The sequence below is a fragment of the Rattus norvegicus genome, chromosome 4, assembly GCF_021556685.1.
Source record: "Rattus norvegicus strain SHRSP/BbbUtx chromosome 4, alternate assembly SHRSP_T2T, whole genome shotgun sequence".
NCBI classification, from domain to species: Eukaryota; Metazoa; Chordata; class Mammalia; order Rodentia; family Muridae; genus Rattus; species Rattus norvegicus.
Window position 1 is genome coordinate 165,459,892 of NC_141537.1, and position 27,911 is coordinate 165,487,802.

A 27,911-nucleotide genomic window follows, 5' to 3' on the forward strand; every position below is an offset into this window, starting at 1 on the left:
AAGAAAAGCCCAAACAAACAAACAAGCAAATGAGCAAAAATCACCAACAAAATGAAACAACAATAAACATAAAAAAATTTCTCAGGAGAAAAGAACAGTAAAATGACACCATAACTGAGTGAACAGGATCCTGAACGTGGAGAAAATACCTAGAGTAACATTATCCGGTCATTGGATAGGTACACAGATCCTAGATTAGAATAAGTTATTGTAATAAAACTAAGTGTCGAGATTGGTCATTTGTGTGTGTTGTATAATACAAAGTGTAATCCCTAGAAAATATTGAGGAATACATATGTCTTGATTTTATTTGTTTTTTTTTTTTTTTTTTTGGTTCTATGATGTAGGCTCTTGCTTTATTTATATTTCATTAATCACGTTGTAACCTCCTATTTGCCAAGGTCATAGTATAAGCCACTAAATCTCACAAACTTCAATTATTACCATCATTTGTACAAGGCCACAACTCATGATAGATGGATTAAAGTGAGTGGGTGGGAAAACTGCTGCCTTAGGTAAGATATTCAGCAGTTCCTTGGCCTATGCTTGCAAATGTTCACCAAACTTAAAATTATATTTTATGAGCAAAAGAAATGTTTGTAACAAATAGAAAAACTTCTAGATGAAAAAAAAATCAAATTCAAACAAAATAGTATCAGCTAACATATAAAAAATAAAACATACAACTATATTCTATCCCGTAATTGTACTGACTTTTTAAAATTATTTTATTTATTTTATTTATTCACTTTACACATCCCAATATCAACACTTCCTCAACTCCCAGAGACTCCACAAAAATCCTTCCCCCATTCCATTTTCTCCTTCACTTCTCAGAGTCCCTCCTCACCCCTTGCACAAAGTCACATGTAGGATTCTTAAATGAACATTGACAATTATGCCAAGAAGGTTTTCAGTTTTTTGTTTGTTTGTTTGTTTGTTTGGGGGACTGGGGTCAGGAAAATTTTTGTTTTTATTTTTATGTTTTGTTTTCAAACAGGGTCTCATGTAATCTGAACTGTCCTCGTATTCAGTGTGTAGCTATAGATGATCCTTAACTCTTGATCCACCAGGCCAGTTTCAATTAACAGGATTTATTGTAATTATAAATAAATACTCAGGTTGGTTATTGGGATTTAATTTAATCGTATAAGAGTTTAAGAAATCAGAAAGAGCAGAGTCCTGGAGACTTTGAAGCAAACCATGTCCATGCACCAGAGAAAATGTGTCCTGTCTTCACCAGGATGGAAGAAGCCTCTGCTCTGCCACATCAGATTCCAGAGAACATTCCCACACTCTTCCAGCTCATCTCGCTGTTTGCACAGCAGACTAAATCCTGTGAACAAAACACCTGTCTGAAAGCAGTCACACATTATTAGAGGAAACAAATGAGGATCAGCACATTCCGTTTTTACCTTTATCTCTTGTTGGAGAGTCAATCAGGGAATTTATCCAGTCTCTTCTGACAAATACATGGGTAGGGGTTCATGCACTTAGCATTTTCTAGTCTTATTTTAGATAAGAACATACAGTCTCCATCCTTTACATTGTATTTCTTTAGGTTCAAGGAACTAAAGAACAAAAACAACAATTGGCCACTGCTTAATTTTTAACATTTCCTGAAATAGTCATGTTTTTTAAAATTCTATTTGCCAAAGTATATGGAATATAGAACTATTAATCATAAGTTCACCACCAAAATGTCTTTTTTTTTAAGCTCATGAAAGGAAATGGTTTCCTTATCACACAAAAAGTTTCCGTCTTATTTCAGACTCACAATTTTTTGGTCAGCAGGTAAAATGGATTTTCAATATTTCCAAAGAATTATTTTATGATAAACTTCCTTTCACATCAATATCTTGGTCAATAAAAATGCTAGGATAATAGTAAAACAGATGCTCTTGTCACAAAGGACAAGAAGTTATATGTTTATGTTTTAAAGTGAAAGAGATTTGACATACAATCACATGAGGGCTTGAATCTTTTTTTAAAAGACTGTTTTCCTTTCCTCCTGCTGACCTCATAATTAATGAAGCTGAGACTTCATGGAAACATGGTAATCTAATGAACTGCCTATATGCAACACAACTCTGATTTCTGCAGGATGGTATATCAGAGACCACAACTACCCTTCTGTTTAATATAATGCAGCTAAATAAAATAATAAGGTAGAAAACAGAGATAACTACCACTAAAAGAGGGCTGTGAGTTCTGGAACAGCTTGGGCTATGTAGCAAAACATAATTTAAAAATGAATTATTTAATAATTAATCATTAGTATTCTCTTGTATAAACTAATGGAAATCAGATTTCTACTCAACCCGACTTGTTAGCAGGAATTGGAACAAACTTAGATGGTCAGGACATCACTGAAGCTAGTGTTTCCCCTAAGAAGTAATTAACTAAAGAATGTACTCCCTGGGCTCCAACCTCCTAAGTAGCAATGAATAGCCTAGTAAGAGCACCAGTGGAAGGGGAAGCCCTTGGTCCTGCCAAGACTGAACTCCCAGTGAACATGATTATTGGGGGAAGGGTGTTAATGGGGGGAGGATGGGGAGGGGAACTCCCATAGAAAAGGGGAGGGGGAGGGGTTAGGGGGATTTTGGCCTAGAAACCAGGAAAGGGAATAACAATCGAAATGTAAATAAGAAATACCCAAGTTAATAAAGATGAAAAAAATGCACTCAAAACTGAGATTCTTAACATTAAATCCAGCCAGGTCTATTGAGAAACAATTGTAGTTCCAGTATTTGGAAGATGCAAGTGAAAGATTTAAGATTCAAGGAAAGCCTTTCACACATAGGGAGCTTGAGCTTAGTTAGGGTTACTGAGTCTCAAAGAAGGAGAGAAAGAGCATGAAACCCACTGAAACTACATGGGCTGAGATTTCATTTTTTATTTCATGTTTTATTTTTTCATTTTTTTCTTTTATTGGTTATTTTCTATATTTACATTTCAAATATTAATCCCCATTCCTGGTTTCCCCTCTGGAAATCCACTATCCAATCCCTCCACACCCTACCTCCATAAGGGTGTACCTTCACCCACACAACCACTCCCTCCTGCTGACCATCCCTGGCATTCCCCTGTACTGGAGCATTGAGCCTTCATAGGATCAAGGGCCTCTTCCTCCATTGATGCCCAACAATACAATCCTCTGCTACATTTGCAGATGGAGCTATGGGTCGCTCCATGTGTACCCATATGGTTGGTAGCGTAGTGCCTGGAAACTCTGAGTGGTCATGCTAGTTGATATTGTTGTTCTTCCTATTGGGTTGCAACCCCCCTCATCTATCTCATTCCTTTCTCTATCTCCTCCATTGGGAAACCTGTTCTCAGTCCAATGGTTGGCTGTGAGCATCTGCCTCTGTATTAGTCAGACTCTGTGGCAGAGTCTACCTTGAGAAAGCTATATCAGACTCCTATTAGCTTGCACCTCTTGGCATCCCCAATAGTGACTGGGTTTGGTGACAGTCATCAGGGAAATGTGACTAAAAACAATCCTGAGTAACCACCAAAAAAGAAAAAAAAAAAACAATCAACAAATGGGATATAAAACTAAACCGAGAATTGACAGCAGAGAAATCTCAGATTGCTGAGAAGCACCTAAAGAAATGTTCAGAGGGGCCGGGCAGCAGTCGCCAGTGCAAACGTTCACAGCTCTGCATAGACATTCCTGAGAGAAGATTACAGAGAACTGAAGATTTTACAAGGCAATATCTCCCATTACAGGCCCTGATATACAGATTCTAAGAATCAATATCTCGGACACCGCAGGAACCTGAAGAGACCGACCGGATAAACAGATCTCTGCACCCAAATCCTGTGGGAGGGAGAGCTAAACCTTCAGAGAGGCAGACACGCCTGGGAAACCAGAAGAGTCTACACTCGGCCCACATCTCTGACTCCAGAGGAAAACACCAAACACCATCTGGAACCCTGGTGCACGGAAGCTCCCAGAAAGGGCGGCACAGATCTTCCTGGTTGCTGCCGCCGAGGAGAGCTCATAAGCAACACCCCACGAGCAAACTTGAGCCTCGGGACCGCAGGTAAGAACAACTTTTCTGCTGTAAGTGACCTGCCTGGTGAACTCAAGACACAGGCCCACAGGAACAGCTGAAGACCTGTAGATAGGAAAAACTACACACCCGAAAGCAGAACACTCTGTCCTCATCACTGGCTGAAAGAAAACAGGAAAAGAGGTCTACAGCACTCCTGACACACAGGCTTATAGGACAGTCTAGCCACTGTAAGAAATAGCAGAAAAAAGTAACACTAGAGATAATCTCATGGCGAGAGGCAAGTGCAGGAACCCAAGCAACAGAAACCAAGACTACATGGCATCATCGGAGCCCAATTCATCCACCAAAGCAAACACGGAATATCCAAACACACCAGAAAAGCAAGATCTAGTTTCAAAATCATATCTGATCATGATGCTGGAGGACTTCAAGAAAGACGTAAAGAACTCCCTTAGAGAAACATAGGAAAACATAAATAAACAAGTAGAAGCCTACAGAGAGGAATCACAAAAATCCCTGAAAGAATCAGGAAAACATTAATAAACAAGTAGAAGCTTATAGAGAGGAATCACAAAAATCCCTGAAAGAATTCCAGGAAAACACTACCAAACAATTGAAAGAGTTAAAAATGGAAATAGAAGCAATCAAGAAAGAACACATGGAAACAACCCTGGATATAGAAAACCAAAATAAGAGACAAGGAGCCGTAGATACAAGCATCACCAACAGAATACAAGAGATAGAAGAGAGAATCTCAGGAGCAGAAGATTCCATAGAAATCATTGACTCAACAGTCAAAGATAATGGAAAGCAGAAAAAGCTACTGGTCCAAAACATACAGGAAATCCAGGACTCAATGAGAAGATCAAACCTAAGGATAATAGGTACAGAAGAGAGTGAAGACTCCCAGCTCAAAGGACCAGTAAATATCTTCAACAAAATCATAGAAGAAAACGTCCCTAATCTAAAAATATGGATACCCATAGGCATACAAGAAGCCTACAGAACTCCAAATAGATTGGACCAGAAAAGAAACACCTCCTGACACATAATAGCCAAAACACCAAATGCACAAAATAAAGAAAGAATATTAAAAGCAGTAAGGGAAAAAGGCCAAGTAACATATAAAGGCAGACCTATCAGAATCACACCAGACTTTTCACCAGAGACTATGAAAGCCAGAAGATCCCGGACAGATGTAAAACAGATCCTAGGAGAACACAAATTCCAGACCAGGTTACTCTTTCCTGCAAAACTGTCAATTAACATAGATGGAGAAACGAAGATATTCCATGACAAAACCAAATTTACACAATATCTTTCTACAAATCCAGCGCTACAAAGGATAATAAATGGTAAATCCCAACATAAGGAGGCAAGCTACACCCTAGAAAAAGCAGGAAACTAATCGTCTTGGCAACAAAACAAAGAGAAGTAAAGCACAGAAACATAACCTCACATCCAAATATGAATATAACAGGAAGCAATAATCACTATTCCTTAATATCTCTCAACATCAATGGTCTCAACTTCCCAATAAAAAGACATAGATTAACAAACTGGATATGCAATGAGGACCCTGCATTCTGCTGCCTACAGGAAACACAACTCAGAGACAAAGACAGACACTACCTCAGAGTGAAAGCCTGGAAATAAACTTTCCAAGGAAATGGTCGGAAGAGGCAAGTTGGAGTAGCCATTCTAATATCAAATAAAATCAATTTTCAACTAAAAGTCATCAAAAAAGATAAGGAAGGATGCTTCATATTCATCAAAGGAAAAATCCAACAAAATGAACTCTCAATCCTAAATATCTATGCCCCACATACAAGGGCACCTACCTACATAAAAGAAACGTTACTAAAGCTCAAAACACACACTGCATCTCATACAATAATAGTAGGAGATTTCAACACCCCACTCTCATCAATGGACAGATCATGGAAACAGAAATTAAACAGAGATGTAGACAGACTAAGAGAAGTCATGAACCAAATGGATTTAACAGATATTTATAGAACATTCTATCATAAAGCAAAAAGATATACATTCTTCTCAGCTCCTCATGGTACTTTCTCCAAAATTGACCATATAATTGGTCAAAAAATGGGCCTCAAGAGGTACAGAAAGATCGAAATAAGCCCATGAGTCCTATCAGACCACCATGGCCTAAAACTGGCCTTCAATAAAAATAAGGGAAGAACGCCCACGTATATGTGGAAGTTAATTGGACATTGAACTACCTTAGGATCCAGCTGTACCTCTCTTGGGCATATACTCACAAGATGCCCCAACATATAAAAAAAGACACGTGCTCCCCTATGTTCATAGCAGACTTATTTATAATAGCCAGAAGCTGGAAAGAACCCAGATGCCCTTCAACAGAGGAATGGATACAGAAAATGTGGTACATCTACACAATGGAATATTATTCAGCCATCAAAAACAATGCCTTTATGAAATTCATAGACAAATGGTTGGAACTGGAAAATATCATCCTGAGTGAGGTAACCCAATCACAGAAAAATGCACATCGTATGCATTCATTTATAAGTGGCTATTAGCCCAAATGCTTGAATTGCCCTAGATGCACACAACACATGAAACTCAAGACGGATGATCAACATGTGAATGCTTCACTCCTTCTTTAAATGGGGGAACAAGAATACCCTTGGCAGGGAATAGAGAGGCAAAGATTAAAGCAGAGACAGAAGGAACACCCATTCAGAGCCTGCCCCACATGTGGCCCATACATATACAGCCATCCAATTAGACAAGATGGATGAAGCAAAGAAGTGCAGGCTGAAAGGAGCCGGATGTAGATCGCTCCTGAGAGACACAGCCAGAATACATCAAATACAGAGGTGAATGCCAGCAGCAAACCACTGAACTGAGAATAGGACCCCCGTTGAAGGAATCAGAGAAAGAACTGGAAGAGCTTGAAGGGGCTCGAGACCCCTTATGAACAACAATGCCAAGCAACTAGAGCTTCCAGGGACTAAGCCACTACCTAAAGACTATACATGGACTGACCCTGGACTCTGACCTCATAGGTAGCAACGAATATCCTAGTAAGAGCACCAGTGGAAGGGGAAGCCCTTGGTCCTGGTAAGACTGAACCCCCAGTGAATGTGATTGTTGCGGGGAGGGCGGCAATTGGGGGAGGGTGGGGAGGGGAACACCCATAAGGAAGGGGAGGGGGAGGGATGTTTGCAGGGAAACCGGGAAAGGGAATAACATTCGAAATGTAAATAAGAAATACTCAACTTAATTAAAAAAAAAAGAAATGTTTAAACTTCTTAGTGATCACTGGAATGCAAATCAAAATGACCCTGAGATTCCACCTTATACTAGTCAGAATGGATAAGATCAAAACATCAGGGGACAATACATGTTGGCCAGAATATGGAGAAAAAGGAACACTCCTTCACTCCTGGTGGGATTCCAAACTGGTACACCCACTCTGGAAATCAATTTGGAGGTTCCTAAGAAAATTGGAAATAGACCTACCCAAAGACCCAGAAATAATACTCTTAGGTATGTACCAAAAGATGCCCTATTATGCCACAGTGCACATGTTCCACTGTGTTTATAGTGGCCTTATTTGCATTAGGAAGTATCTGGAAACAACCCAGATGTCCCAGGACAGAAGAATGGATATAGAAAATATGGTTTAATTACACAATGGAATACTAATCAGCTATTAAGAACAAGGACATCCTGAGAATTGTTTGCAAATGGATGGAACTAGAAAATATCATCCTGAGTGAGGTAACTCAGACCCAAAGAAGATGCATGGTATGTTCTCACTAATAACTGGATATTAGCCAAAAAAAAAACCCCAAGATACAGTTAACAGAACTCAGAAAGTATAGTGAACTCAAGGGCCCAAGTGAGGACAACTTAGTCCCACATAGGAGGGAGAAGAAAACAACCACAAGACGGGGAGAGAGGGAAGGACAGGAGATGTAAAAGGTATTGGGTAGGGGGAAGAGGGGAACATGATCCAGTATTGGGTGGGGGAAAAGGACTGAAGCCCTGAGGGCCAGCAGTAAGAATGAAAACTGGCAACCTCCACTGGAGGGAGGTTGGGAGAAACCTGTAGAATATTCCAGAGAGCAGGGAAGTGAGAGACTCTTGGAACTCAAAGGGCATACCCTTGAAAAAATGCCCTACGGGGGGCAGGGGCAGGAACTTGTAGAGCCAACCTACAGCAGAGAGACAGGGCATCAAGTGACGAATGGGTGGGGTTGCTATGCCACAGACAAACCTTTGACCCTATCTGAAAGAAATGCAGGAATGGAAATGGGGCAGAGCCTGAAGAAAAGAAGGGCCAGAGACAGGCCCTAAATGGCATCCAGCTTTAGGGCAGGCTGCAAGATCTGACACCATTATCAAGGCTATGGGGCATTCACAAAAGGGGAACTATCATGAATGCCCTCTAAGAAACCCAAGAAGCTGCTGAAATTATCAGATGCAGATATGTGTACCCAACCAAGGAACTTCAATGCTGCTCTACATAACAGGAAGAAAAATGGCCTTTACCATTTTAAGTCATATTTCCAAAGAATATTTCTTCCCTTTCCAGTCCATCACCCTATTTGTGTGATGGCCTAAGAACTGTGGTTAAAAATTTGATCCACAAGTAGTCCCAAATCATTACAGGAAGTCAACAAATATAACAAAATATTTCACTTTTATCTTTCCTTCCCTTCTCACACCAAATCCGGAAATTGATGTACTCTATTTGCACAGATATGGAGTGGCTTTACCACAGTCATCATTATTTATATCCGTGACACCGGAAAATGCACAGCCTCTCTCTTAGATAATGATTCTATTACAGATAAATCAATAGAAAACAAAAAAAAATAAATAAAATGGGAAATTATTTAAGTATAAAGCATATTGACTTAGGCCAAGGTATTTGAAAACAAGGTTTATTAACCAAAGTGTACACAATATCTACTTAATCAAAAGTGCATCAATAAAACTGTTAATTTTCTTTGAATTCATAAAAACTTCTTGGGCCAGTAACATGGCTCACACAAACTGACAATCCGAGTTCTGATATCAGCTCACATAGTTGGAAAGAAATAACTTAGATGGTGTATTAAGTGGCACAACTACATTCTTAGGAAAACATACTTTAATATAGACTAAAATATATAAAACCATTATGACATTATGAAAAGTGAGGCAGGTCACTAATCTCATCATTTGGGTGGCTGAATAAGGAAGACTTTAACCCAGGTTAGACATGGCTATAGAACAAGGTCCTAATCAAATATTAAGTAATAATTAAAACCCCACTTGATGCACAGTCAGGAAGCAGATCCCTACAGGCTTAGGCTTCAGCTGACACTTCAGAGGATAAGCAGAGCCTGGCAGGGAAAGAAAAATAGAGGATCTATGTGAAATGGTCATTTAATTCTAAAAAATTACTGCATGAAGTTCAGGAGTTCAAGGCATGTTGGGAAAATACAGTGAATTTTATCTAGACTATCCTAGGAAAAAAGTTTATGACAAAAATATCAGACAGAGAAAGCCATTCCCCAAGCACTTTGGGGAAAAAATGGCAACAGACTAAATTGTTAGTGTCTGGTCACCTTTCTTCAACCTTAGATTTAATCCAGGGAGAAACAGAGTATTTAGATTTACTGTAGGAACAGAAAAAGAAGATAAATGAATTCAAGGTAGCCATAAACAACAGACAGGGATGTAAGATAGAGTAGAAGTGAGAATACGCATTAGCCAGTCATGAGATTTCATTTGGGTACAATCAGTGAAGGATGTGTATTGAATATGGGCAAAAAGGAGAAGGATCCAAACCCGCTAAATAATCACAGATACACATGAAACACATACGCTGCATCATGAGCTCTTATGTTTACTTTCATAGTGATGAACTCCTAGATCTGTATACAAGAACACAAGTTAAGCTCACAGCTGCTTACTGTGGTCATTAGAAGATGTCATTGTAACAGATGGGCAAGGTTCTATGTCCTCCCACAGAAGAAAATGCTGGTGGTGGCTGCAGGAACATTCTGACTATTGTCCTCCCCTACTCAAACTTCAGGTCTGGGCCTAGTAAATATGTCATCACCAGGGAACAGTTTTGTAGCATAGTCGAGGTCAAAAAAGCTCTGTTCAGTTGAATACAGGACTGTTATCTCCCTCTGGTACTTCACTCTAAATTTTACCACCTGCCCATCTCTGACTCTATATGATGCTAGAGGCTATAAGGAAATTTACAAATCCTATGGCCAATCATAACATCAAATACCAGAAATCTCAGAGTTTGGGAGATAGAGAGAGGAAGACTAGGAATACACTGTGTGAAATAATACTTCATATGGACAATCCAAATAAATAACAGTATTAATAGTATCTGTGATTAGAACATATTAATACATCTTGTAAAGATGTCTGTCCTCCAGCCACTTCTGTTACAGTCTGCTTAAGAATGTCCTTCCAGTAAAGAGAGGAAGATATTTTCCAGAAAGTTTAGACTGTAGCTGTCCACACTGACAGGGTCACATTTAGAATCAAAGTGAGATAGACCTGCCAAGTTCCCAGGCACTGAATGAAAGATTCCTAGGAAAATTATCAATGCAGATGCCTCAGACTGTTTCTAAAGCTATTGGCAAAGAAACCCAGTGAGTACCGCAAAGAAAATGACATCATGAATAGAAGATAACAGAAATAGAACATGAAAACCACAAGAGTACAGACACTGGGATTATCGCTAGGACATGAATAAGTATAACTGACATCTTTCAAGAGATAAAAGACAGGCTGGGCATGCCTGTCTATATCCCAAATACCTGACAGATGGAGCTAAGAGGATCAGGAGTTCAAGGACTGCCGCACTTTGAGACTATACATTATCTCAAAATATGAACAAAATAACAAAAATTCCATTTATTTTTATATTATATAGAAAGCAACTCAACACATATCTATGTAGCAAAGTTATAAAGAATTATGAGGTTATTTCTGAAAATTTGTATTTCTAAGAAATCGACAATCATAAAAAATGATAAATATATAATTTGAAGGCAGAAGGTGAAGAATTCAAGTACAGAGCTGGATGAGGATTGAAAATAAGGGACATGAGAGAGTAAAGGATGGATTAACCAAAACTAAGGATATGTAAAGCTCCTTATAAAAACTCACAAGATAGTAATTTCATTTATGATCAACGCAAAGCAGATTCCATTACTCCTTGGTGGTTTGGAGTTTTGTGTGTGTGTGTGTGTGTGTGTGTGTGTGTGTGTGTGTGTGTATTTGGTGTGTTGTTTGTGTGTTTGTTTTTGTTTAGAGGAGGGATAACTTTTTTGTCTTATTGTGATTTTTGTGTATTTTGGTCTCTTGATTGATTTTATTTCCCCCTTAATTCTTGTTGCTGTTTTGGGGAGAATGTAATAGTATGACTTTGGAGGGTAGTGAGATGGGGAACAACAGGGAGCATTCTGTGGGCAGAGAACCCAAACAAAAGAAGATCTGAGTCTTTAAAAAGAACCCAGTGCAAAGCAAAGGATACTTCAAGAGGAATTACTTACTGGTCTGGGACATGACAAGGGTCTCCTACACAATACAGGTTACTGCTCCTCCACTTGGTTATCCATCATAACTACACGGAAAGGCCCTATTACTGAAGATACTTCACACTTTGACACCAACACATAGAGAAGTCAATCCCAACCAATATAGAAATATCTTCCTCTAGGCTGGCTTTTAAAGTGCTAGAAACTGTTTTTTCCAGGTTGTAGAGGAGAAAAGGTATGAGTAGACCTATTCTGCACTGGACCCTGCATGCTACAATGCTGACCTGTTAAACAAGATATGTTTTATGATAAATTTATGCTTTCTTATTGGAACTAGGTCCTTTATTATAAGAGGGAATAATGTCTGATGCTGTAATCCAACTCCAAAGCCTGAGATTGAGGGTGGTCAGAGACCATTTGGTCCAATTGCTCTGCTAAGTACTCAGTGGTTAAAATGTGTTCTTAGCATTTATAGCTATGGCCTAAACCTGTGCTGCTCTCAACTACATCAGGGATGAATCTTTTTTTCCTTTTTTCTTTGTGATATTATACATTTACATTTCAAATGATATCCTGCTTCTGTGTTACCCGACCACAATCCCGCATCCCATCTGCTATAACACCCTTCATTTCACCTACAGGAGGTTGCTCCTCCACCTACTTACCAATCCCAGCCTCACCTCTCTAGCATCTCCCTATGCTGGGGCATCAAGCCTCCACAGGAACAAAGGACTCCCCTCCCTCTGATGTCAGATAAAGCCATCCTCTGATACCTATATATCTGGAACCATGGATCCTTCCATGTACACTCTCTGGTTGGTGGTTTAGTCTCTGGGAGTTCTACATGCTCCACTTAGTTGATATTGATCTTCTTATGGGGTTATAATTGCCCTCATCTCCTTTGATTCTTCCCCTAGCTTTTTAATTGGGGTCCATGGGCTCAGTAAAATGGTTGGCTATGAGTATCTGAATCTGTCTTGGTCATGTGATAGTAGAAACTCTCAGGGAACAGTCATACTAGACTCTTATAGCAAGCGCTTCTTGGCATCAGCAATAGTATCAAGTTTTGGTGTCTGCAAATGGGGATGTATCCTTAGGTGGGATAGTCTCTGGATGGCCTTTCATTTAGCCTCTTTCCAACTTTTGAACCTGTCTTTCCTTTGCAAAGGAACATTCTGGGTAAAAATTTTTGAGACTGGTGGGTAGCCCCACACCTCAACTAGGGGCCATGCCTATCTACTGGAGGTGGTTGTTATAGGTTATATGTCCCCTTTGTGGTATATTCATCCAGAGTCATACCCATTGGGTCCTGGGTACCTCTGGTTTCCCTGGCATCTGAGACTTTCTAGTCATCACCTGTAGTTCCCCATTCCCCACTGCTACATATTTCTATTCAATTTCCTGACATTCTGTATATATGTCCTGTTTTTTCCAGTACTTGATCCTATCCCCATTTGATATCCCCTTTCTATCTTCCTCCCAGGTCCCTTCATCACTCTACTTCCTATGATTATTTTGTACCCCATTCTATATAGGTTGAAACATAAACACCTAGGTGTTCCCTCTTTTTTATTATTATTGGATATCTTTTATTTACATTTCAAATGTTATTCCCTTTCCTGGTTTCCCATCAATGAACCCCCTATTCCATCCCTCTCCCGTTCTTTAAGGATCTTCACCCTCCAAAACCACCCTCATTCCTACCTCTTCTCCCTGACATTCCCCTATACTGGGAGTTCCAGCCTTGGTAAAACAAAAGGCTTCTCCTCCCATTGGTGCCTAACATGGCCATCCTCTGCTACATATGCTGCTGGAGCCATTGTTCTGTCCATGTGTAGTCTTTGGGTTGTGGTTTAATCCCTACAAACCCTGGTTGTTTGGTATTGTTGTTCTTATGGTGTTGCAAGCCCCTTCAGCTCTTTCAATCCTTTCTCTAATTCCTCCAACAGGGACCTCATTGTCACTTTAATAGTTTTCTGGTACCATTTGCCTCTGTATTTGTCATGTTCTGGCTGAGTCTCTCAGGAGGCAGCTATAGCAGGCTCCTTTCCACATGCACTTGTAGGCTTCATCAATATTGTCTAGCTTTAGTGGCTGTATATACATATATATACACACACACACACACACACACACACACACATATATATATATATATATATATATATATATATATATGGTTTTCTGAGGAACTTCCAGCTTGACTTCCATGAATATATATATATATATATATATATATATATATATATATATATATATACACACACACACACACACACACACATACACACACATAAGCTAGTTCCCCTGGTGAGACTGTCTCAGAATAGGCATTTCTTCAGCCTTTGATCCAAAGTTTTTCTCCATATATACTCCTATGAATATTTTTGTCCCCACTTTTAAGAAGGAGAGTGAAGCATCCACACTTTGGTCATATTTTTTTCTTGAGCTTCATGTGGTCTACGGATTGTATCTTGGGTAATTTGAGGTTTTGGCTAATATCTACTTATCTGAGAGTGCATACCGTATGTGATTTTTGGAATTGGGTTACCTCACTCAGGACGATATTTTCTACTTCCATCCATTTGCCTATGAATTTCATGAAGTCATCATTTTTGGTAGTGGAGTAGTACTCAATTGTGTAAATGAAACACATTTTCAGTATCCATTTTTCTTTAAGGGACAACTGGATTGATTTGAGCTTCTGGCAATTATAAATAAGGCTGCCATAAACATAGTGGAGCCTGTGTCCTTCTTATATTTTTGACCAATTTTGGGTATATGTCAAAATTGGAGTGGTATAGCTGGGTCTTCAGTTACAACTATTTCCAGTTTTCTGAGGAACTGCCAGCTTGATTTCCATAGTGGTTTTACCAGCTTGCAGTCCCACCAGAAACGGAGTGCTCCTCTTTCTCTACATCCTCATCAGCATCTGCTGTCAAATTTGTTCTTGATCTTACTCATTGTTATTAGTGTGAGGTGGAAACTCAGGATAATTTGACTTGCTTTCCCTAATGACTAAGGATGTTGAACATTTCTTTAGGTGCTTCCTGGCCATTCAAGATTCCTCACTTAAAATTCTTTGTTTACTTCTGAATCCCATTTTAGTAGGGTTACTAGGTTCTTTGCAGTCTATCTTTTGAGGTTTCTGTACATTTAAATATTAGCACTCCATCTGTTGTAGGCCTGATAAAGATATTTTCCTAATCTATCAGTTGTGATTTAGTACTCCAAGTTCTAGCCAGAGCAATTAGATAACAAAAGTAAATCAAGGGAATAAAAATTGGGAAGGAGGAAGTCAAGATATCACTCTTTGCAGATAATATAATAGTTTACATAAGAGACCCCAACAATTCTACCAGAGAACTCCTACATTTGTTGAAAACCTTCTGCAAAGTGCCTGGTTATAAATTGACTCTAACTAATGAGTAGCCTACCCCTACTGAAAGGATAAATGGGCAGAGAAAGAAATTATACAAACAACATCCTTCACAGTATTCATTAATCATATAAAATAAATTCTATCAAATTAATAGTCTTCCTCTACTGAAAGGATATACTGAAAGGATATAAAGACTGAGAAAAAATATGGAAAAACACCCTACACAATAGTTTCAAATAATTTGAAAAAATCTTGACATGAGTCTAACGAGGGAAGTGAATGATTTATATGACAAGTACCTCAAGTCTCTGAAGAAAAAAATTAAAGAATTCCTCAGAAGATGGAACAATCTCCCATGCTGATGCATCAGCAGGATTAACATAGTAAAAATGGCCATCTTACCAAAACAAATCTACAGATTCAATGCAATCCTCATCAAAACCCCAATTCAATTCTTCACAGAGATATAATGAGAAATTCTTAAATTCATTTGGAATTTTAAAAAATGTAGCAAAAACTATTCCCAATAATCAAGGAAGTTCTGGGGGAATCACCGTCTCAGATCTCATGCTGTATTACAGAGTAATACTGATAAAAAAAATAACCAAAAATAAAAAACTACATAGCGTGCTATTGGTACAGAGAAAGGCACATAGATCAATGTAATAGAATTGAAGTCCCAGAAATAAACCAGACTATGGTCACTTCAACTTTGACCAAGAAGTTAAAACCATGCAGTGGAAAAAGGCAGCATTTTCTACAAATGGTACTGGGTCAAGTGCGGGACAGCATGTAGAAGAATTCAAATCGATTAATTCTTATCACCTTGTCCAAAGATCAAGTCCAAGTGGATCAAGGTGTTCTACATAAAAAAAAAAGGTATGCTAAATCTAGTAGAAGAGAAAGGAGACAAGGGCCTGAAACACATGGGCAGAGGGCAAGTTTTGCTGAAAAGAACACAAGTGACTCATGCTATAAGCTGAACAGTCAACAAATGGGAACTCATAAAGCTGAAACGCTTCTCTAAGGCGGGGAACCTTCTTTATGTAGTGGGTTTCAGTCCACGCAGAGTGGCAGAATTTGTCACAGTGCATAGGAGACGTGTATATGTGCTGAACACCAAAGGAGACAGCTGTGTCAACTTTTATGCCTCCATATCACCAGCAAATTTCAGGGGAGAGTAGAGAAGAGGACACAGAAAAAAAAAACAGAAAAAAAAAAAAAACAGAAAAAAAAGAACCAGAGAAGGGAAAAAGCTCAGTGAAATTCAGGCTTCTGAACAAGAAGAAATTTCTGCAAATTTATTTCTTCTTAAGAAATCATTATTCTTAGGTGACAGCTACATGAAAAGAGAGATATAACTCTTTGTTGAGAGTTTAGTCATTGTTCCAGTGGATTGCAGAAAGCCATGCACTTATAGACAGTTAACTTGAAGACATGAGTTAGTATGATGCATGTTTCAGCTTTTAGGGGGTGATAAGGTTTGATATGTTCATATATTATTGGATGTAAATATGATATTCAAGAAAAGGCATATTACTAATAAAGATAATCACGGAAGAGTTTTCTAGCAGATTATAAATAAACAAACACCTAGGGATTTTCAAAACACCTTAAGTAGATGACAGGCCTACATATATAAGTATATAAAATGTGTATTGTATTTATATATAACCAAAAATTATATAAGCTGCAAACAAAAAGAAATGTCACATGAATGTCTGAATGACTCAGGCTCAATATATCTGTCATGATAAACTGGTCACTCCACCCCATTATTAGTTGTTGACTTTCTAATGCCTTTCTTATTCTACAAGAAACATTCCTGAGATGTATGCATTTTTAAGCCACTTTTGGTCAGTTCCATGAACATACAACTTCCCTCTGTAACACTTTCTCAGAGACTGCCTTATGCAACTTGTCCTTAACTGTGAGCTAATAGAAAATGAGGAAAGGCATGTGAAAAGAGATAGAAGTCTTTACACACAAACCTCCCAGTTCCCACACCAGTGTTAGTCTTAAGAGTTTAGAAACTCACAGTTCAGATTGGCCATTATCAATCCATGACCATTCCTTTTTTGTTTTATAATATGACAATCCAATCCAGTAACTGTCTGAAAGAACCTGGAGCTGAAGGAACTTCTGTAAAAGAAACAACATGCCCTATGATGAATTTTCTGTAGGTTTGATGAAAGGACAAGAAAGAAAATTTTCCAGCATCCCAGTGTCATTCTCTGCTGTCCTCTTCTCGCATCCATCAGTCCCACCATGTTCATTTTGGAAAGGACTTCCCACAATAGCACATTTAAATCAAAACTATGTCAGTTCTGTAAGTTATTTGAAATAAAACCTTCAAGTGTTCTGAGATAATAGTATCATGGCATGCTGTGTGAGTATGTTTCTTAAACCACGTCTCACTAAGTAACCATGACGGGACTTGAATTCACAATCTTCTTATTTAAGGCAGATTTAATGATAATACTTTTAGATTTAGCATTTTTTGACTGATGTAACAATTTCTTGTAATGCTTTATCTATGCCTGAACTAACTACAAAATTCTTAATGTAGGAAACTTAAATAGTCATAAAGCACATAAATGTATGTTCAAAGTCTTTAGCAACCAGAGAAATGCAAATTAGAACAACTCCAAGACCTCATTTTACACAAATAGAAAAGGTTAATATTAAAAACTCAAGTGATAGCACATGCTAAGAAGGTTATGAAGTAAGAGGAACACTCCTCCAATGCTGGTGAGAGTGCAAACTTGTACAATGTCTTTAGAAATAAATTTGGTGATTTATCAGAAAAGTGGTAATAATTCTAATTCAAGAACAAGCTATGCCACTCCTGGACATATACCCAAAAAGTGCTCCATCATTCCACAAAGACACTTGCTCAATTATGTTCATAACAGTTTTATTCATAATATCCAGAAACTGGAAACTTCTTAGATGTCTCTAAATTGAAGAATTTACAAGATCTGTGGTATATCTGCACAATGCAATAGTAGTCAGCTGTGAAATACAAAGACACCCATATTGCAGGCAAATGGATGGAACTTGAGAATATCATCCTGAGTGAGGTGTCCAAGTCCCAAAAAGGCATTTGTGGTATGTTTTAACTTGTAAGTGAACATTAGTCATAAAAAAGAGAATGTCTGTGCTACATGCCACAGACTCAAGTAGTCTGGACAGATAAAAGGGGCACAAGCAAGAATTCTTGAGTCTCACTTGAAAGGAGGAATGTAATGGTTATGAAAAGCAAATGAAGAGAGGGAGGGAACTGAGTAGGAGAGGTACTCATGAGGGGAGTGGAGTTTCCTCCGGTGTGGGGAAGCATGGGGGGATGGCCTGATGATCATGAAAATTAATGGAATTCTGCAATTGCTGAGGAGGTCGGTAGGGACCATCTTCTGGAACGTGGTGATCAGTGATAGGAGAGGCACACAATAATCAGTAGTGATGTCCTTAGCTGTGACACTATGTAGACTGGTGAGACCACCTCCTATGGCCAGGAAAGAATCCTTGGGGAGCAATAGCAACATCAACAAACTGACCAAACTTTTGAAACAAGTTCTTCCTGTTTGTAAGAAATGCAGGATTTGGAGATGGAGTAAGACTGAGGGAGCAGGCAACAAATAACTGGCTCAAATTGAGACCCACCTTATGGAAAAGCTTCAATCCATGACCCTATTAATGATACTCAGTTATGCTTGCAGACAGGAGTCTAGCATGCTGACTTCTGTGAGCCTCTACCAAGCAGCTTAGTCATGCATACACAGGTACCCAAAGCCAAACCATGGATGGAGCTTGGGGACCCTTATGGAAGAATAGAAGGATGGATTGTGGTCCCTTAATGGGATAGGAACTCCACAATAAGACCAAGAGTAACAACTAACCTGGACTCTTGGGAATCTCAGAGACAGACCACTAAAGAAATAACATATAGGGGTTGGAGATTTAGCTCAGTGGTAGAGCGCTTGCCTAGCAAGCGCAAGGCCCTGGGTTTGGTCTCCAGCTCCGAAAAACAAAACAAAACAAAACAAAACACCAAAACAACAACAACAACAACAACAACAACAACAACAACAAAAATAACATATATGGAGCTGTACCTTGGCTTCCCAGCATATATGCAGATTTGTCTTCTTTTAGTATCTGAACAACTGCAGCAGACAAAAGCTGTTGCCTGCATATGAGTTATATTCTAACTGAGCTGCTTTGTCAGAACTCAGTGGAAGAGGATGCACCGAGCTTCATGGAGTTGGGGGGCTCTGGGCACCTGGTGCTCCCCACAGTGATCTCTTGCCTGGCCTATGTTCATGGGTTTGGGCCAAGCAGGGAGAGAACTCAGGTAGGGAGGGGGCACAGCTTTCACCACTCCTTCTGCCAGTCCTTCTCCTTTTTGCTGCTGCCACTTTGGTTGCTTAGGCTGGGCTGAGCCAGCAGCAGACTGAAAAGTTGGCGAATGATGCAAGAGGGCTTTTGGTGGCAATTTCGAGAGAGCAGATCTCTTCCCCAAGAGGCATTGTTTCAGCTCTTATGACAGAAGTTCGCAAACAATGGAATAATTCCTGCACACTTTTAATCCTTAACATGATTCTTAAATACAGTTTTTGGATGGGTCAGTGTGTGACAGCAGGTACTTCCTATTGGTTTCTCCTGAGAGTTTGGGAAGACCTCGTCTACATATTCAGGGACATGGTACTATTTCTATGACTGATCTGTCTTGAACCTACGTGACCTGTGGTCATGTCCTTACCTATGGTGTAGGGGCTTGGAGCATTGCCCTATGTGAGCAGTCTGTCTCAAATCTCTCTATAGGGGTCAAGTGAGGCCTTGATCTGGGAGACTGGGAATTTGCCTGCTGTTCCATTGAGGCTTTCAAAGGATATGATCTATCTCAAACAGGTATTAGGGTACCTTTCATAGCCTGCCGCCCAACATGCAGTCTCGATGTGCCAGGGTTTGAAAAAAATTAGGGGGGTAAAATATTTTTGCTCCTGCTCCTCCTCCTGCTGCTGCTGCTTCTGCTACACAACAACAACCACAACAACAACAACAACTACTACTACTACTACTACTACTACTAACCAAAAATAATAAAAATTAAAAAAAATGGTTTCCGTTAAGTGTATCAAATGGATACTTACTCTATTATTTGTAATTAAACATTCTTTTATGTTATTATTTAAACATATATTAAATTGATATATAAATACCATAATGTGTTATAAATAACAATGTTTTCAAGGTGAGCCTGCCATCATTTCTCTAGAAAAATACAGACTTCAATGAGATTTCATTAGTAATAATTAAAACAGGAAATGCCAGATATTGGGATTATAAAACATAAGAATACTGTTCGGTAAAGGTAGGGACAGTTTCAGTGAAAATCACCATGGACCTAACTGGTCAACCACTTAATTACACATTTTTCATATCATCTCATATTTCAGATAGGAACAGAGGTCAGTTACTTTCCCTTTTGGCATCTGATTTCTCATCTCAGGAAGTCTCACTTTCAGTTCCAAAGAGCAAACATTAGACAAAAGGAGTTAATTTAGAACTCTATGGAGAAAAATAACTCTCAGTCAGAGGGTGTACTCTACCAAAGTTTTAAACTTAATCAGGAAAAGGCATGCTTTCTGAGGGACTCTCTTTTGGCTCCTGAGAAAGAGAATAGACTGAAAGACACAAGTGTATCTGTAGTAATGAGTCTCCCACTAACAGACCCTTGTCCCAAAGTTTTGTTCATATTACAGGAAAATCATATGCAAATTAAAAAGTATGCATTTAGTATCTCATTATTTAGGGCTAGAGACAAAATCTCACAGAATAAATGGGCAAGTGTCTACAGTACCAGTTCATCGTCATCATCTATCTTCAGAAGGGATAATCTGAACTTCTGGCAGGCTTGTTTACATTGGATCCAGGTTTTTTGGTCCAGGATGAAATAATAACATTTTATACCATAGCAGAACCAGTATATTTCAACATTTTTGCCTGTGAAAGTGAAGTTAAATGGTTAAATTCATTGTTTTCTGGTTTTGTGTTATTGGAACACAATATTAATTAATGTGTTGAAAGAAAGAAAGAGGGGATGGGGTAAAATCTCCCAGGTTTCAGAAAATGAGATTATATAATGCCCAGAGACCCCTGCACACCCATGAGTTATGCAACATTGTTGATAACACTAGAGATATAGAAACATTTCCTGTGTCAATCATGTATGATTCAGTAGAGAAAAGAATAATATTAATCCTTTAAAGGGAAATGCATTGGCTGGGCATGATAACATGCCTATAACCTGAGTACTCCAAAGAGAGAGACAGGGAGGGGTCATCCTAGGCTAAGTAATGACTTCCAGGCCAACCTTGGATACACTTTGAGATCCAAGTCAACCTGTACTATGCAATGATATCATGTCTCACATGAAACCCAAGAGAGAGATGCTGACCTATGTGACAAACATGGATGAACTTGAAGATGGTGAATAAAGAGAAACACACCAGGTCTAGGACCATACTTTAAGATTCTAATCAGATTAGGTTTCTAAATCAGGCCAGTTCTATGAAACAGTGCCTTATAAGATACCAGGAGGCAGAGGGCAGGAAATGAGAACTTGTTATTCTGAGGAAGTTAAACTGATGAAAGAATTCTAGATCTGCTGTAATGCATTGTGACCACACTGGTCTGCACAGTACTATGAACTTAGCAGCGTGCCATGTCTTTGTTAAATTCTCTTTGCTTGAAAGAAATGAAAGACATACAAGGGAGATTTTGATGTTGATAGTCTGTTCTAAAGATTATGTTGGTGATTGATAATTCCATGCCTAGTAGAAGTGTCAAAGACTCACTGACTTCTAGATACTATAAGATTCTGCTAACTCAAACAGGGATTTCTGAGTTGCAGGTACCTGCATAAAATATGGCACCCTCAAATGATTTACCAAGTCATCACCAGCATCTTAAGCTGAAGGTTAGACCTCAAAGCTTCCATAAAAGAAACAAGAGGTGATAATGCAATTCTGTATTCATGGTCCTTACCCGCTACATACCTGTGTGCTGAGAGGAAGGTTTAACAGTGTATATTTTGCTGTACCATCTTTTTGGTTCTCTGTTTAGAGATTGCAGAAGATCATTGCCTTGACTACAATTTATAGACATATTTCTTAGCATTTCTTCCTTTAAGTCGATGTCACTTTGCATGGTGCTGCCGTTATTGATGCGGCTTAGAGTTTCCTCCGGCAGTTCATGCTTTGCATGAGTATACTGAAAAACTAGATTAGTCACAGATGAAACATCAAAAATGCCCATAAGCAGTACATATTAAACTTTAAAATTAGAGAAAAAGCTTTATGTTGACAGACAACACGTATTATTCTTTTCATGGGTCCGTAACATTTACAAATTAACCTTTCTATTGACTCACTATTGAAACATATACATCAATTTTTCTCTATAGTTGAGTATAAAATAAATAATACAGCTGAATAAAATTATAGTGGGAATAACTTTCAATCACTTCAGGTTTTAGCACAAATTTACAAATAAATACCTAATTAAAATATTCAGCTACTTCTTAATGCACCATGAAAATTTGAACTAAAAAAATTTAATAAATGGGGCACCTGTTATAAGAGTATATGGAATGCAAAATATATACATGTTTTAACACAGCCTGGAAGTGATTTTCTCTGTAAATGAAGTTTATCCTTTAATATCTCTGTACTGATGAAGACTTTTTACTTAACCACAACCTCAATATACATTAAAGAAAATGAAAAGAATGTCCTAAGTTCTTTGCACAACTGTGTCTTACAATATTTTTCCATAACATTAACGTCACCTGAGCTCAGAAGGTAGACTACTACAAAGTCCTCAAAAGGAATATGACCAAGAGTGAGAAAGAGTAGGGCAGCTCCTAACAGCCTCAGAGCTGACAGATAAGGTATGAAAGAGAACAGAGAACTGCAGAGTGTCAGGAAAAGTTATTAAATTCCGTAGGTTCTGAGTCATCTCCTAATTGTAGGCAGGACAATGGATAGAGTGTATAACTGCATCATCCCTGTCCAAAGCTATATTTTAGGCAGAAGTTCAAAAAATATGTACTTCAATTACTCACTGTAGGTCAACAATACTGCAACAGTTACCAGCAGAACGGAACAGAGGATTCCAAGAGCTATCACAATGATCTGCCAGGGGACTGAACTCTCTTAAATCAACAAAACAAAGCAAGAAAATCAACACCATTAAAAGTGCACATCTCAATATTAATTATAGTTTTGTATAACATGAAAACAAGGGGAAATTATGCTCGTCGATGATAGAAACAGGCAGTACATATGCTCTCAAAATTGGAGATTTCTACCTAAAATACACCCACTGAAGAAATACCAAGTGTTTGAAGATTCACAAAATTCTGAACTCATTTCTGCTTTAGCCTTGTATGATGAATCCTCCCAACTCAAACTAAAAATAGCTGCATGACACACATGTACCCTCACCTGGTTCTCCAGGAACAAAAGTGCATTCTAGAGAAGGAATTGGAGACATAGATACAATCGCAGTACAAGATAACCAACTGGAGCAAGAAAGATAAATGAGGGTGGAGAGGAATGAAAGATGGATGGATGTTCCTGAGAACTGGTAGGGAACCACAGCTGTTCTGGACCTGATCTTTATACATCCTCATCCTTGAAAGGGCATATAAGTCAACTATCTCTTTTTCTGTATAAATTTGATTTTGCTCTATAAAATACTAAACATTTTGTTGAATCTAAGGTACTCAGAATCTGAAAGTCATGCTTCTGGTTACCACTACATCAAAAGAGAAAACAAACTCAGCATGGAACCGATGTAACAGTGTGTAAAAAACTAAAAAACAAAACAAAACAAAAAAACCCACACAATAAAAGTGATGTTTGATGTTCCTGCTTTTTCATTAATAAATGTAATTATTCTTTGATTTCTTTGACATTTCAGGAACTCACAGGGTTTAGTCATTCCCACAGCCACTAATCCTCTCATTCATTCTCCCTTCATCTGCGACCTTCATTTGAAGATTTCCTCAGCTGACAGACAACTTTTGTTGCATGTTGTATTAGACACGTTGGGGTATTTATAATTAAAACACTTTCCTCAAGAACTAAAGCATTGTTTCTATTGCATAAGCTTCATTTCTGTAGCATTTTGTTTCTCTAGAAACTTTACTCTTTTTCAGATTCTAGTTTGTCTGTTAGTTTTAAAGTTTTCAGAATTTTTCTTCACTACACTACATAACAAAAACAAAAATCTTATGGTTTCTCACATTTTTTTATTTTTATTTTTATTGGATATTTTATTTCAAATGTTATCCCCTTTCCCACCCCTCCCTTCCATCCTTCTTCCCCTGCTTCTGTGAGGATGCTCTCCCTCCCACTCACACACTCCCACCTCAGTACCCTGGCATTCCCCTCCTCTGGGGAAATGTGCCTTCACAGTACCAAGGACTTCTCCTCCTATTGATGCCCAGACAATGCTGTCCTCTGCTACACATGCAGCTAAAGACATGGGTCTCTCCATGTGTACTCTTGATTGGCGGTTTAGTCCATGGGAGCTTGGGGGTGGTCTGATTGGTTGATATTGTTGTTTTTACTATTGGGTTGCAAAGTGCTTCAGCTCTTCAGTCATTTTTCTAACTCTTCCATTGGGTTTCCAATTCTCAGTCTGATGGTTAGCAGTAAGCATCCTTATCTGTATCAGTAAGTCCCTGGCAGACCCTCTCAGGAGACATCCATATCAGACTCCTGTCAGCAACCACTTCTTGGGATCAGCAATAATTACTGGTTTTGGTGGCTGCATATGGCATCGTTCTCCAGGTGGCGCAGTCTCTGGGTCTCCTTTCCTTCAGTCTCGACTCCACACTTTGTCCCTATATTTCCTCCTGTGAGTATTTTGTTCCCCCTTTTGAAGAAGGACTGAAACATCCACGTTTTGTACTTCTTTCTTCTCACTTCTTGTTTCTATGGATTTTTTTTCTCACAGATTCCCATTGTTCTATTCTCCTCAATTGATTTATTTTGTAACTGGCTAACAACTAAAGGGTAGAAGTAATGTACAATTCTTTCTTTTTTTAATTTTAAAACTTGACTGCTTTATACTTTAAACTTAGTTTTGAACAATTTTGTACTTGATTACCCTCCAACTAATACTTCTGATTCCCTTCTACCCTTGTGCATAATCAAGCCCAGATGTTTTCGAAAATTATGAATTTCAATAGAAACCAGTAGGATATTTTTAAATTGTTAAATTTTTAAGATGCATAAAAATCAAGTAATTTTAGACATTTAAAACACTTACCTCTGTGGACAGCTTCTCTGGTCCTTTGAGGCTCCTTAGGCCTCACTTGGTTCTGTACTTCTGAAGATATTTTAAATCTCACAGTTGAGTAAGTGATCTCCTCCTCACTCATTTTGGGAGTGATGTATAAAGTAGGTTTTAAGTTAAAATGGAGGCCTTGAGAGATTTCCTAAAAAGAAGTTGACATAATTCGTTTTTGGTATGGTACCTGGATTTGATGATACAGATGGCTTGCAAAGGGTGGGGTCTAATTCACTTAATTATCCAAACATGCTGTCATGGAATGACCCCAATTACAGATTAGAACTCTTTGCAAATTTCTGTTAAATTTGTTTTTACTTCTTATGTACACAGCAATTTTTGTTAAGAAACATTATAAAGAATTAAAAATTTACTAAGTAATTATAATATTGAGGCAGTCACTTTGTTCTAAATATTCAGCACATAAAATGTTAGGTAAAATGGGTACCACTGAAAATCATTAAAAATCTTTTAAACAAACTATTAAAAAATGAGTCAAAGCATTAGGAATAAATTAAAAATGTTGCTTTGTTACAAACACATAAACATTAAATGTTTTTACAGTCTTTTTATTTATACATGTCTCTCAGAGTTTCCTAGACAACACTTTCAAAGGAATATTTGAAAGTTAATTGTTCAGGTGATCCAAGGCATATAAATATCTCTTGGATTGAATCCCCAAAGAGCTGAGATGTACAACTTCTCCATCTAACCATAATCTTCATATTCTTCTCTATGCTTGGACCTGGATTCAACCAGAAAAGATCCTACTGAGTGGGATAATCCAAACCCAAAAAGACAAAACTAAATATTGTGTCTCATCTGAGGCTCCGGGCTCAAAGTCTTCAGAAATCCTATGTAGTCTCTAGTAACTGCAGCAACAAGAAAAGTAAAAAGGGGGACATAGCTGGGTGGGTATGAGAGCAACAGAGAGAAGCATAGAGGATACAATATGAAGTTTAATCTCAAAGCATTATATGTACACAACCATCTCACATAGAATATACTCATACATGAGGTGGCAAGAGGAGGACATACGAAAATAAATTTTGTTACTATGCAACATACATGAGCTAATGCCCATGAAAAATACAATCTGATAATAGATATCAATGCATTAGTAAATAGTAAGTATTGGTAACCAACTTTACCTTTACTTTAATAACTTAGATGTGAGCCAGCAGATAATAAAGATAACACACTGCACACATTACACCATTCTTCCCTTGTTTTTAATTTATGAAGTTTTCTGGGGTGGTTTACCTGTTCCCTTACTTTTTTGACTAGAAAAAAGAAAAACCTTTCAGTAAACAATTCTCTTTCCAAATTGTTATTTTTTATTATTGTCTCTAGGGTGGAGCTGGCTGAGACAAGGTTCATCTGTCCAGAAGCCAACTTTACAAAGTGAGTTCTCTCACTCCACCTTAATGCTAGTTCCAAGGATTAAATTCAAGTATTTGATCAAGTTTGTTTATCAAGTACCTTTACAAACTGATCCATCTCATCTTGGTCCTATCATGACATTTGTCAGATGGATAATATATACACATTTGACACAGTTAATGAGAAAATAACTCCATAGATCCCTCTATCTTAACTTCTTAGCACACAATAAAGTTCACATCATACCGTGAAAGAAAATAACCAGTGCAGAAAAACAATTTTCACATGCTGTTGGAGTTAACCTGATCTAACAGAAACAGCAGGACAGCAGGGTTTCTTCATCAATCCTATTTTCGTGTCAAGCCATGGGAAATTTTCTAAAAAAATATTTGATCATTGTTAGGAAAACAATAAAAGCAGGTATTTTTACCTGTGTCTCTATACCGAAGTGATTCTGTTGGAAGGTATTGGTCTCCCAATTGGAAGCAGAGTTGACCTTTCCTGGTCTATATCCACAAAGAGGCTCCCACATGAAAGGCAAAACTAACTTTTCTCTCAGTGATACTCAACCTCATGACTTTCTGCCCCTCCTCTTGACCAAAGCGAAAAGAGGAAATTGTTTAATGAAAGCCAACTCTGAGAGTAAAGCAAAGAAGCAACATATTGTGCTGTTGCAAAATAAATGTCAATAATTAACATTGGAAGACTGAGAAGATGTAAACTGCAGAGAGAGCAAAACCAGTGTCCTTAGCAAAACAATAGGAAAAAGGGGGACTGAAGCTGCTCTGTGCTTAGATTTCAAATGCACTGTCAGAAATTTTGTCTCATGTTACTACTTTTAAACTTACTTCTTGATTTTGTATTATGCTAATAGCATCTTAAAATATGGATTAGACGCATCATTAAAGCACTCATGTTTCCACTGGTAATGACGTTTTTACCCTCTTCTCACTTTTTAAACATAGATATTTGTTGTTAACATTGTCATTTCACATGAAGTGATTTAAATGCTGATATGTTCAAAGTGTTGGGAATTCAAACTTAAGACAATTAACATGTTCAGTATACACTCATTCGCTGAGTTTTATTTTGTTCTGCTGTTTTGGTTTTGGTTTGTTTGTTGATGTTATTTTAATATACAAGTTGTATCTTACTGTGTAGCACAGCTGACTCCACATTCACAGATCTCTGTTCTCACTAATTTTCTCT

General features: G+C 38.1%; 1 protein-coding gene across 4 annotated transcripts; it reads right to left on the reverse strand.

Moving 5' to 3' along the window:
- Positions 1–304: 304 nt before the first annotated feature.
- Positions 305–27,239, reverse strand: LOC690045 (killer cell lectin-like receptor, subfamily A, member 17). 4 transcript variants are annotated; one of them, XM_087659365.1, is made up of 8 exons: positions 26,471–26,602; positions 25,299–25,467; positions 23,083–23,172; positions 22,016–22,237; positions 20,818–20,960; positions 16,993–17,096; positions 1,416–1,571; positions 305–1,336 (listed from the first exon to the last, which is right to left on the reverse strand). In XM_087659365.1, the coding sequence occupies exons 2-7, from the start codon at positions 25,408–25,410 to the stop codon at positions 1,436–1,438; spliced, it is 807 nt and encodes a 268-aa protein (XP_087515491.1). In that variant the 5' UTR covers positions 25,411–25,467; positions 26,471–26,602; the 3' UTR covers positions 305–1,336; positions 1,416–1,435. The 4 variants fall into 4 exon arrangements, with proteins under 4 accessions (XP_087515491.1, XP_087515490.1, XP_087515492.1 ...); NM_001172088.2 differs by lacking the exon at positions 26,471–26,602 and adding an exon at positions 27,133–27,233 and having other exon boundaries at positions 1,079–1,336; XM_087659364.1 differs by lacking the exons at positions 23,083–23,172; positions 26,471–26,602 and adding an exon at positions 27,133–27,239.
- Positions 27,240–27,911: the final 672 nt, after the last annotated feature.